General features: G+C 38.7%; 1 protein-coding gene across 1 annotated transcript; it reads left to right on the top strand.

The window, feature by feature from the left end:
* The first annotated feature begins 4,735 nt into the window (after positions 1–4,735).
* LOC113169073 (carcinoembryonic antigen-related cell adhesion molecule 5-like) lies at positions 4,736–13,082 on the top strand. Its single transcript, XM_033326383.1, has 15 exons — positions 4,736–4,781; positions 4,863–5,186; positions 5,355–5,630; positions 5,735–5,980; positions 6,891–6,941; positions 7,696–8,028; positions 8,286–8,564; positions 8,721–8,987; positions 9,291–9,569; positions 9,840–10,109; positions 10,331–10,609; positions 10,942–11,208; positions 11,342–11,620; positions 12,003–12,257; positions 13,051–13,082. The coding sequence occupies exons 1-15, from the start codon at positions 4,736–4,738 to the stop codon at positions 13,080–13,082; spliced, it is 3,483 nt and encodes a 1,160-aa protein (XP_033182274.1).
* The last annotated feature ends 274 nt before the right edge of the window (positions 13,083–13,356 follow it).

Genomic DNA, 13,356 nt, shown 5'->3' on the forward strand with positions numbered 1-13,356 from the left:
GAGAATTGAGGGAACTTTCAGAGGTAGGAAGTTCACAGACTGAACACACTGAAGGAGATACGGACAAAAATTATGAAGTAAGCAAAAAAAAAATGGTTTCATGCCAAGAAGTCAATATGTAAAAAGGAAAAGAGAACTTGGGGAACTCAGAGGTAGGAAGTTGCTTTACATAGACCAAACACACTTAAGGCAGCATTCATAACTAAAACACCAACAATAGTACAGGAGTGACGGACAACAAATTATGGAAAAGGAGGAAAAAGACAAGGAATTAAGAAAAAAATCTACCATTTCAAAGCCACCCAGTAATTGTCACACCTACAGCCTCACCACTGTCTTACAGCTTGTGTGGGAATATACTGTATTTGATTAATATTCCACAAACACTCAACAAGTAGCAAAACAATATTTCCTGGTTTCTGATATAATTCAAATATAACTCCTGTCGAATTTGTCATGTGTATGTAACATATCATAAAATCCAAAATAAAGGCAATGGTAAAGTCCACTCTATTTGCCATTTAAAACTGCAGCAGGTTTTCTGTCATCCACGAGTCATCTAAGTATTAAATACTTCCTTCTCATAGTAAAACCTGCATAATAACAAATGGTAGAAAAAGCTAAAGTTGAAAAACTCCATCAATATTATACCACTATGTGAACATAAAAATTATATTTGTTGTCCAACAACACTTTGTCCAAAGGAATAAATAATGTCACACCTACAGCCCACCTCACCACTGTCTTACTGTATTTGATTATACTGTATTTGATTCATTTTCCACAAACACCCAACAAGTTAAAAATGATATTTAATGCTTTTTGACATAATTAAAATATAAATCCTTTGAACACACAGTTTATATACATAATGGGACCAGTGGTCAAACGTTAAGCTATTTTTATAGGACACACTGAAGGAAGCATTCATAACTTAGACACCAATGGAAAGTTCAGGAGATACGGACAAAAATTATGAAGTAAGCTGAAAAAAAAAAAAAAGAAACCAAGTCTTTCATACAGTACCTTTGTCATACTGCTACCTGTGGAACTTGTCCAGTCATGTGTATGTAACATATACAGTATAAGTGCAGACCATTTACCATTTACTGTGTGCTGTGGTAAATACTCTGATCAGCATGGACCAGCCCTAGTACTGCTCATTTAAAAAGACAACTTAGCCTCATCCTCATTGTCTATCAACTCTGAGCCACATTGAGCTTTGTTGTTCATAAAATAACACTGAGATGAAACACAGCTACCAGAGAAACATTTACAGCATCCAAGCATCTGATAACATTTGAACCTTTGCAATCTTTATGTAGGCTCACACAGAGACAGACATCACACTGTGACGGACAGAGTCTGTGAGCTGAACTCATTCTCAGGACAATGGTGCCATCTAGTGAATATTGAATATCTTATATTAAATACAAATACGTTGTATTTGCAGAGAGCTGTCATTGTGGTTAATTTTCTGCAAAGTTTAGACACATTATAAAGTGGAAATGAGAACATGTCAATTAAATGGTGACATAGGAAGACACATACACATAGTTTAATGAATATGTACAAGTGACTTTTAATGAATTACTACAGGAAACATGTGCACCACAAACATTTAAAAACACACATTCCTGAGTAAGAAACAACAAACCAAACCTGTTTATGAAAACTCGAAATCCAGATCCGTTTGTGTCCACGCTCCTCTTCAGTCTGTGTGAGGAACACAAAGATGAAAAGTTGTCTGAATCTCTAAATCTGAATGTTCTCAACAAATCATCAGTACAGAGTGTTTTTGAACACTTGCTGCGTGCTCACAGCCCTCCATTTCCTTTTATTTTATGGGGCCTCCACCTCTGTATGAGCCTTTGCGACTGTAGTCACGGGATTTCCATTTGTGTCCCCATAGCAACTGGGGGGACTAGTGTCCCTCACAGAGGTATTGTCCTTTTCCAGGGCCTCCAGTGGGATCTCCATTGGTGAAGTCTGCTGGCTTTTGAGGGATCCACCTTCACTGGCCCTGGGGGAAACAGTAATAAAGCCCTCGATGTGAGAATCGTCCTTCCCCTTGGGCACGTTTGTCTCTGTCTTTGACACCCTGGCATCTTTCACCAGAACCTCTTTGGACTCTGGTGGAGCAATAGCCTCCTTGAAGCAATTGGTGGGACTGGAACTCCTTTCAGGAGCAGTCCGTGCAGCTCTGGTGGCCTCTTGATTGGTGTCTGTAGAGCAGTCAGGAGGACTAGGATTCCTGAAAGGGTTATCAACTTCCTGTTGGGCCATCAGTGGGTTCCTCGCTAGCACATTTACTTGAACCCTGAGACACACAGCTTCAGCTGGCCTGGAGAAACCAGCACTGAAGCTCCCGGCACAGGAATCCTTCTTCCCGTTGGCCACCATGGATTTGCTCTTTGTAATGGAAAATCTGGCAAATTCCTGCAGAATCCAATTGACCATGACCAATCTCTATCTGTGGCTCTCAAGCATTTGGCAGGGCTGGGGTTTTACCTCCTGTTGGGCCTCTAGTAGGTTGTCAAGTGGCAGACTTTTCTGAACTCTGGGAGATTTAGCTTCAGCAGCCTTAGAGAAACCAGCACTGAATCACATCCCAGGCGAATCCCCTTTCCATTTGGCCTCCACGGAGCATTTGTCGCTCACCGGCAGACTGGCATCATCCAGCCGACGCCGCTTGGACTTAGGGAGCTCAGTATCAATGGCTGCTGATGGACTAACAGCCTCCCTTTTCCTTTTACACAAAGGTTTTTGTTGGTCTGCCACCTTCTTTTGATCTTGAGTTTGTCTGATGGCTTTTCTGATGGAATTACCAATGTAGCTTGTGGAGCATCTTGGAGGACTGGGACTCCTCATGTGGATATCCATGATCTCTTGTGCCTCTGGCTTTTTTTGAGCCTTCACATTTGTAGCACCCAAGATTTTGGCATCTACAGGAGTACTGGGACTCCACACAGAGATGTCCATCTTCTCTTCAGGCTCCAGTGGAATCCTCAAAGGCAAAGTCTGCTGGACTTTGAAGGATTCTCCATCAACGTCCATTGGGGTCTCAGCTTTCCAGTCAAGTGGACGGAGGTTTTCACCAATTTTGAGTTTGGTCCTGGAGACTGTGAGTTCAATGATATTAGGATCTTCTGTGGGAATTTTCCATCCAGGTGGATGTGTTTCGTCACTAATGTTGAATTTGGCCATGGTTTCCGTGACTTCTTTGACAACAACGGTGTCGCCTGTGTAACTCTGATAGAGATAAAAGAATGATGGTCATTTTGATTGTCTGATGTAAAACAACAAAAACACCTTAATTACATTTGAATATTTGAAATTGACATTGAAATATTGTTTTTCTTTACAGTAACCAAATAACATACATGTAGGATTAACAGGTTTTGTATAAACTTTACTTTCACCAGTTACAAATGCCATATTTCGTAATTTACTTATTTTCCTGAGTTTACATAGGGGCTTATCGAGACACATTAAATTAATCTAATTCATTATTTTACTAGAAACACTTAGTCTAGATTAAATGTAAGTGCTTAATGGATTAAGGGAACCATTTAAAACTGTTCACATTGCAACAAGAAGTGTATGATCATTTGTGTTTGAGAAAGGATTTCAGTCACTGTTGTGGTCAAACACAAATTAATCATCACATTTAATCAACTTACCAGGTTGTCACTGTGCTGCTGCGAGATGTTGAAGCTTGTTGAAAATATCTTTGTTGAAGAAGAAACAACCAAACGCTCTGCACTCTCTCTCTCTCTGTGTCTGCACTCAAACTGTGTAGATACTGAAATGATGAACTTGGTTCCAATGTTCTTTCCTGTAGTTGTGTTTAATTCCAGAACCGTTCTAGTGTCACAGTGATGGACGGAACGTTCTGATAATAACTAGTAATTTAAACAATGTCAATGTTGTATTGGATTTGATCCTTTGATAACTTTGCAAACAAGTATAATTCCTAAGTTTTAAGCCTAGGACTTCTTAACCTTTCCAGTCACAGTTATTTAGTTTTGTTTGTGTTGTGTGTTGTGTATTGTTTTCATTGTAAAAAATAAATAAACCTAAAATTAGTTAAAAGTCTGACAGAGAGATCCAGAGAGATCATTGTTTTTGTGACTGCAGATGAAATATGAAATTAAAACTGATACACTTCATCATCCTGGGGGTCATCTAATGATGATGACTATTAAATACTTACCAGGTTGAAAGCTGCATTTTTAGGTCAATGTGTGTGTTTTTTAACAGGTACATTATTTTGGTCTCAAACTGTTTTGTTATGGTTTTAACTTACTGTATATTTTATTTTTACATATTTATTTTAGAAATTTAGTGTCCTATGTTAAATGTTTAATCATGGTTTAATTGCTTTTTGTTTTGAAACACACTGTATAAATAAAATGTATTAAATATGTATCATTAAATAACAGCATGTTAAAACTATGACAATGTTGGCATCATGAGATAAAATAAGCAATAATCAGAATTTCAACAGTCTTGACCATGCAGCTGTTTCACTGACTCGTTGTGTCTGTCTGAAGAGACTCGTCATGTCACAAGAGTCACACTGACAAAAGGGTAAGTGAAGTTAATTATTAATCAAGTCTGTGTACATCTTGATCACACATTTAATTTATTGCAGATGATATCAGAGACGCATATTTTTCCATTGACAGAAGGTCAGATATCATCAGAAGAGGAGAAAACTAAGTAACACACCATGAACTGTATTCTCAGGTCAGCCACACTTGTGTTCTTCACCTGGGGTAAGAAATATGTTGGACCCTATGATCAAATCTGTCCTTTACAAAGCTGCAGGTTGTTAAATGTTATCTATGTTTTAGCAGGTCTCTGCTACGGAGCAGGTGTCATCCCCGTGGACTTTCTCCTGAAGCCCCATGGAGTGAGTGTAACCTTCACAACATCTGTAAAACCATCAGCCGAACCGTTTCTGGCGTTGACTTGGAGCTTCAACGGCACCATCAATGTAATAACCTCAACCAGCGTAGATATCGTGGGAACAGGCTATGAGAACAGGATCACCCTGGATAAATCCACTGGATCTCTGGTGCTCAGAGACCTCACTGAGAGGGACAATGGAGAATATGAATTAATTATCATCCCAAGAGGTGCAGAGCAGATTCAAGGAACTGTTCGTCTGCAGGTTCAGAGTAAGTAAAGAGAACCTGGCGCTGTATTCAATGTGCAGCGTGGCTGTGTATTGTCAACTTCCTTAGAATGAAGATTCTGTATTGCAGATTGAATTACATGTTTTTTATTGAATGCATCAATCATCAAGCTGTCAAATCAACGTATCTCGTGTTCATTTTTGTGCACAGCCAAAGTGTCAAGACCCACCATAGCCTGCCCCACCGAAAACCTCATAGAGGGGAAAACCTCTGTGAACCTGTCCTGCAACGCTGACGGCTTTGTGCCTACCAGAGCATGGATGAAAGATGGCAAACCTCTGGTTTCTGGTGACAGATACAGCTTCTATGATGGGAACAGAGTGTTGTCAATCAGCCCCGTGGATAGAAAAGACACTGGAGAGTTTCTTTGCAATGTCAGCAATGACATCAGTTTTGAAACAGCTAAATGCAGACTTGATGTTCACTGTAAGTACTTCCACTAACATATATACATTCAGTACAAACTCTGTTTACTAGAAGCCTTTTCTTCAGTCTCATCATCATTATTAACGTCTTCTTTATCTGTTCAGATGGACCTGACACACCAATAATTGTTCAGACGCCAATAGGTGCAGAACTCGAAGAAAGTGTGACTCTTAGCTGCTTTGCTGACTCTCTACCAAAGGCAACTTTCTCATGGAGGTTCAGATATATGGAGAAGCCTGGGCCTCTGTACTACATTAAAGAGATGGAAGAAAAGCACCTGGGGAAATACATCTGCACTGCTCGCAATGCTATTACCGGTCTGGAAGCCTCTGCAGTCCACACACTGACTGGTATTTGAACTCTTATCCCCTTTACATGGCTTTTATTTGTTCATGACGCGTGATTGCAGATTGAAAAAGCAATATTTTTTCCAGATTCTTCAAACGCCATCAGTGGTTCTATGTGGACGATGGGTTGCACTGTCGTGGCCTTGGTTGGACTCATGTTGATCTAAAGACAGCATTTTCATGTGGAAACATATGTTGCCTTCCTTCATTCTCATTCCTGATTTATTTTAGTTCGTATCTGTGTTTAATATTAATGCTGTTCATCAAATTGTTCACATAAAATAAATAAATCATAACTTGTGTAACGTTTTAGTTTTTATTTCACAATAAAACAAAGCATATCTGCTAAACTGAACTAAAATGTTTTATTTTCTTCAACTAAGGTGACACTAATATATCACATTACACATAATTTCAATTGCAAATGTATTTTAATAAATTGCGAAAAAAAATTAAATATTTACTCCTCTTTACTGTGTGTTTCAGATTATTTTCAGGCTTACACCTTTGATCCAATAAAGTGTATTTCAATTACCCACAATTATTCATTCATACTATCTCATTGTTTCCTTAAACATCAGAAGATGATGATAATTTAATCATTAAAATGTTAAACATAAATAATATATAACTGATTCATGTTTAGCACATTACAACATAAATAAAAAGGGGAATGATGTGAACTGATATGAAAAGGGTGTCTGAAGTTTGTTGTAATATCCACCCTGTATTGAACCTTTTCACATTCCTTGACATCAAGTCAGCAGATCTTGTTCGTTGATCTTCACTGGTGTTATGGACGGCAGTGTCCAGAGTGTCACATCACAGAGATAAATCCATGGCTCCTCCCATCAAACACATGTGCGTCACCTGCTCTAAGAAAATTCATTTTCTACACACTTGGACTCTGCAGCAGATATGGAAACAGCTGTGATACTGTCGATCATCCTGCTGACTAGTTCAGGTGAGCTTTTCACAGATGAGATATTTTCATACCTGTGAGTAATAAACTGTTGTTTCGAATGATCCAGGATGGATACAGGTTAGATACTGTTTGAACAACGTTTGTGTTTAATGTTTAAGGTTTTTTATGTTTTTAAGTCACAGTTAGATCTAGAAGAACTTCAATCTTACAAATCTAAAGGTGTAGAAAGTACAAAATTCAGTACTTAGACAGAAATAAAGTACAGTATTTAGTGAAAGTACAATATTTTTTCTTGAATTTGCTGTAGAGTGAAAGTAAAAGTAACAAAATTAAAATACTGGAGTACCTCAAAATTGCATTTAAGTGCTTTCCAACTATGTAAAAATCACATAATAAATTAATTTTTGACATGACTATACTTATTTCTGTGGTAATATCTTCTTAAATAATAAAGATTTTAACAATTAGATCAGATTTATCAACACAAACCTGATAATTCCATAAATTCAATGTTCAAACGAAATATAGAACAATAAATGAACCTAGTGATCCACAGATTCGATGGATTGTAAATATGGCTCTGGTTATATAACCTTCTCATACTCAGATAAGTCAATGATCACTGATTAGCTCTTACTATTAATTACAGTCTTTTATCTCATGTTCTTAGATACACTGCAGTTACAAAATTAACAGTGATCAAGAGTCAGTCTCGTTGTCCTGCACAAGATGTTGCTTTAAATGAATTTAAATGTCATAACATATAACATAACAAATGTATGTACTGTGACAGGTTTAAGCCATGGAGTCGGTATACTTCCAGACAGACTTACCACAGCTGTCGGAGAGAAAGTGACGTTCACAACAGCCATGACTCCACCAGTAACACCGTTTCTGGTTGTCACCTGGAGTTTTGTTGACAGCAAAGATGATAATATTAACATAATAACCTCATCTACTGAAGACATAACAGGACCAGCATACACTGATAGGATCACCCTGTTCCGATCTACTGGATCCCTGGAGCTCAGGAATCTGACTCTTCATGATGGTGGAGAATACAATGTTTTAATTATACCAGATGGACAAGTACAACAGAAAGGATCCTGCAGACTGGAAATGCATGGTGTGTTGATGCATCACATTTCACTGTTGTAGAGGAATAATTCATTTTAAAAAAAATGTACAATGACACAATGATATTCTGGACTGTGTGTGATGGTGCATGTTATTACTGGTCTTCTTAAAGCAACACATAATATTTAGACTTAGTGTTATGTCATCATTAATGTTTAAAAGTCACAGCATGTGTGTATGTAGTATTTTACTTCCCCACTTATGACTCATAATAATTTTGTTGTTTGTTTTTATTTTTACCCTCAGTTCCCGTCTCCAATGTAACGGTAACTGTCAGCAACACAGACTTGGTGGAGTTCAACAGCTCTGTCAGTCTGTCCTGTTCCTCCTCTGGATCCTCACTCTCTTTCCTCTGGCTGAACGGCAGCTCTGAGGTTACAGCCAGTGACAGAGTCCAATTCACTGATGGAAACTCCACTCTCACTGTAATCAATGTGACCCGTTACGACCAGGGACCGTTCAGGTGCAGAGTGTCCAATCCAGTCAGTGATGGCACCAGTGATCCAGTGAACCTCTCCATCAGCTGTAAGTTACTAACTTATATGCATGTTCTTTCATATCCCAGAGCTTTAAGTTTGACACTGATGGGAATTTAAAAACTTTGTCTACTGTGTTCATATTGAAATGTATGTATAAATTATTTTTTAATTTACTTTAAAGTAACATTTATTCTTACTGCAGATGGCCCAGACAATATCACATTGACACTGTCTCCATCACAACAACACTATGAGGTAGGATCAAACATCAGCCTCATCTGCTCAGCTGTCTCCACACCTGCTGCTCTGTTTTACTGGTTTTTAAATGGAGACCTGCTGTCTGACACTGGACCAGAGCTCAGACTGATCAATATTCAGATGAGTCAGAGCGGAAACTACAGCTGTCAGGCCTTTAACAACAAAACTCTGAGACATGAAACATCTCAACCTTCAGCTGTAACTGTACTGGGTAAGGTCTTATGGTGTGATTCTTCTTAACATGGTCTGCTATGTTCTTTTTCACTTCATCTGCTTACTTTGTAAGCATTGAAATGAAACTAATTCCAATTAAATATTGGTTAAACGTATTAACTGACAGAGTTTTCTTCTCTGTGCCTTTGCAACAGTGTGCAGCGCATTTCTTATGCAATTTTGTGCTAAAGTCTAATTGTGGAACTTTATGCAAAATCACAATTGTCTTTTGTGGATCTTTAGGATTAGAAATATTTCATTATTCAGAATGTGGTAAAACATTTTTTTTTTTTTCCCACAGTACCAGTATCCAGTATAGAAGTAAATACCAGCACCACAGAGGTGTTGGAGTTCAACAGCTCTGTCAGTCTGTCCTGTTCCTCCTCTGGATCCTCGCTCTCTTTCCTCTGGATGAACGGCAGCTCTGAGGTTACAGCCAGTGACACAGTTCAACTCACTGATGGAAACTCCACTCTCACTATAATCAATGTGACCCGTTACGACCAGGGACCGTTCAGGTGTCGTGTGTTTAATCCAGTCAGTAATGGCACCAGTAAGCCAGTGAATCTCTTCATCAGCTGTGAGTTGCATATTAACTGATGTTCATTCAGATCCCAGCCTGTTTAAAATTCCTGTCTTTGTTTGTTTGAATGATATTTTTGTCTTGACTGTTCTATTTCACTACAAACAGAATAAATTATATTATGTATGTATTTGACTGACATAAAGCAGCCATTAGTCAGGCTTTGTGTAATATGCTGTATTTCTTTGCTTCGAGCTACAAAGTTCTTTTTGTTGCTGTTTCCTCCCCTTTATTTTACTGGTGATCGATTTATGTTTCTGTCTGCAGTTGGCCCAGAAAATATAAATCTGACACCATCTCCATCAGAAGAATGGTATGATGAAGGTTCAGATATCAGCCTCATCTGCTCAGCTGACTCCAGACCTGCTGCTCTGTTTTACTGGTTTTTAAATGGGTCCCTGTTGTCTGACACTGGAGCAGAGCTCAGACTGATCAATATTCAGATGAGTCAGAGCGGAAACTACAGCTGTGAGGTCTTTAACAACAGAACTCTGAGAACTCAAACATCTCAACCTGCAGCTATAAATGTACTAAAATGTAAGTTGGACTACACAACTTCTTTGGGCACTAAGCACTTACATTTCTGCTTTCTGCTTTGTGTCTCTTGATTTTGGATTAGACATTTTTCAAGTGGACTTTGAAAAGAAGTAAAGCATGCACTGATCAACTCTTAAATTTTCTTGTTTGACAACGAACTGACCCAGAATTAGGTTTTTGTGCTCTAATGACTCCTAATGATGTTGTGTTATGTTTTCTAGCACAAGTCTCCAATGTTTTCATAAGTCTAAACACCACAGACGTGTTGGAGTTCAGCAGCTCTGTCAGTCTCTCCTGTTCCTCCTCTGGATCCTCGCTCTCTTTCCTCTGGCTGAACGGCAGCTCTGAGGTTACAGCCAGTGACAGAGTTCAACTCACTGATGCAAACGCCACTCTCACTATAATTAATGTTACCCGCTACGACCAGGGACCGTTCAGATGTCATGTCTTCAATCATTTCAGTAATTACACCAGTGATCCTGTGACGCTCGCAGTCAGTTGTAAGTTTCTAACCTGCATGCTAAGTCTTTCATGCGATGGCGCCTGCATGCAAATGTCACATAGACCTTCAAATGTGTAGCTTGATTCACAATTAATATAACAATCATGTCAGGAATGAATTACTATTTATTGTGCTGTTTGATGTTTGCAGTCTGCACATCTGTTGCTGCATGAATGAAGGCTCTAGTTTATTGGTGTAGTTTTGCATTTTAATGACCTGCTTAACAGTAATAACCCCTTCACACTGAGCCAAATGTATTGGAATATGTAGTACTTCTCAAGCTGTTCTTTTATTAGTGACCATTAGGTTTTATGGGTTTTTTCTCCCCAGTTGGTCCAGAAAATACTGATTTGGAGCTGTCTCCATTACAAGAATACTATGAGGTAGGATCAAACATCAGCCTCATCTGCTCAGCTGTCTCCACACCTGCTGCTCTGTTTTACTGGTTTCTCAGTGGAGACCTTCTGTCTGACACTGGACCAGAGCTCAGACTGATCAATATTCAGATGAGTCAGAGCGGAAACTACAGCTGTCGGGCCTTTAACAACAAAACTTTGAGATATGAAACATCTCAAGTTTCAGCTGTAACTGCACTGGGTAAGTTAGAGGGAGTTGTTTGAACTTATTTCTCAGTCCTTTGTCTTTGATCCTGTCAGAAACCTTAAGTAAAAGTTGTCATCTTAGCCGTTGATAACAGCAAGCAAAATAAGAACTGTGTTTTCCCTCGCAGTGCCAGTTTCCAGTGTGGAGGTGACTTCCAGTACCACACACTTGGTGGAGTTCAACAGCTCCGTCAGTCTGTCCTGCTCCTCCTCTGGATCCTCGCTCTCTTTCCTCTGGCTGAACGGCAGCTCTGAGGTTACAGCCAGTGACAGAGTTCAACTCACTGATGGAGGCTCCACTCTCACGCTAATCAATGTGACTCGCTACGACCAGGGACCGTTTAGGTGTCGTGTCTCAAACAGTGTCAGTAATGAAACCAGCCGGCCGGTGAATCTTGTAATTCAGTGTGAGTTTAACAATTTTCCCTCCTGTTCATATAAATGCCACTCATTTTAAGACAAATCAAATTTAAACCACAGCTAAGGTTAAATAATCCATCCATCCATCATGAAGCATCACAAACTTGAAATTACCAGAGGTGTCTATGTGTTACTGAAAGAAATTTTTTTCTTTAATATGAGTTTCATTCAGTTATATAATAACAGGTTGTGTGTTATTAGGATTGCCTACATACTCTAATGGCTCAAAGACGCAGACATCCTGCTTGCTCCAGCTCCTTTTTAACCAGTCCACAGACATCTTTGATTTGAAAATGCTTATTCTATTGGTCTATCTGTTGTCTTTATCCTGCTGAATAGGTCATGTTTTGTGTTTTGCTGTCGCTACAGATGGACCTGACAACGTGACCATTTTCGGACCTGTTTCTGTTCATGCTGGAGATTTAACAATGTTCTACTGTTCGGCTATGTCTGTACCATCAGCACATTTCACCTGGCTTTTAAATGAAAAGCCAACTAATGGTCATGAGGCAGTGTTCATCATACAGTCGAGCCGAAGCTCTGACAGTGGTAGATACAGCTGCAGTGTTGTGAACACTGCCACAGGACGGAGTCAAACAGTGAACCATGAGTTAACTGTCATAGGTAGGTGTAAAAAACTAATAGATAATAGGACAATGACATTTTAAATGTGTGTTTTTAATTTTTATTTTTTTTATTCCAGATTTCACAGACTGTGACTGCTCAGCTGCAGCTGGAAGAGCTATTATTATAACAGCTGGATGTTGCCTCATTGTTGCAGCAGGGATTGGAACAATTGTGTACTGTTTGACAAGAAGGAAAAGGTAAGTAAGGGTAAAACAGTTTGACAGTGTTCACGTGTAACTGGTTTAACAGAACATGACGTCTGTTTTTATACTGACTGAGACAATGTGACACACAGAGTAACTTTGCAGTGTACGGAAACATGTATTAAACTGTCACATTTCACAGTATTACATTCACGATTGAGCAGTGATGAATCTTAATGTGCTAACGAGAAGTCTCTAACACTGGGGAAACCTCGAAGGGCTTGTTAAATGAAGTGTTTGAATTATGAGTAAGATCTGGCTGAACACTAACAATAAAACAATACTTTGTTTTTCCAGAGTCAACAAATATGCAGCACATCAAAAAGGTTGGTATTCACTGAATCTAAGATTGTTTCTCATCATGGACAATGACTGTAGTAATACCATAAAACATGACCTAAACCTGTTGTATGTTTTGACCCCTTAGAAAAAATAAGTGTGAAGGAGCAACATTCAGATGTGTATAAAATAACAGGAACAATAGAGAATAAGTATTCTCTTCCGTTACAGGTGAGTTGAAGCCCTTTTTTTGCAGGTACACTGTTAAACGAAACACTTAACTCATCTGCAACATTTTCCTCCTGCAGCAGAAATGAAAACACACAAGAAGGCGTCCTGAGGTTTCTGGATTAGAGTTTTTTTTAGGTTTTATAATTTCTACATTAATTTCCTACTTCCTGCCTCCTTCACATCACACTGCCTAGAGTGATGTCAGCTGTTAACTTTGTTTTTCAGTAATGTATGATGTTTACAAGACAATGTGCATACTGCAATATATTACGAAAGCTGTAAATACTGTAATTGTCATTTTATTTAAAGTAATTTTATTAAGGACCACATCTTTTATTATACAGGACATAATATGTACATAGGTATATTTTTAATAAATATTT

This window comes from Anabas testudineus, chromosome 16 (assembly GCF_900324465.2).
Source record: "Anabas testudineus chromosome 16, fAnaTes1.2, whole genome shotgun sequence".
In the NCBI taxonomy this organism is placed as follows: domain Eukaryota; kingdom Metazoa; phylum Chordata; class Actinopteri; order Anabantiformes; family Anabantidae; genus Anabas; species Anabas testudineus.

Coding starts and splice junctions, on each gene's coding strand:
- LOC113169073 (XM_033326383.1), top strand. CDS start 4,736: ATGAACTGTATTCTCAGGTCAGCCACACTTGTGTTCTTCACCTGGG. Junction 8,565..8,720: donor AGTGAACCTCTCCATCAGCT/GTAAGTTACTAA, acceptor TTCTTACTGCAG/ATGGCCCAGACAATATCACA. Junction 11,209..11,341: donor TTCAGCTGTAACTGCACTGG/GTAAGTTAGAGG, acceptor TTTCCCTCGCAG/TGCCAGTTTCCAGTGTGGAG.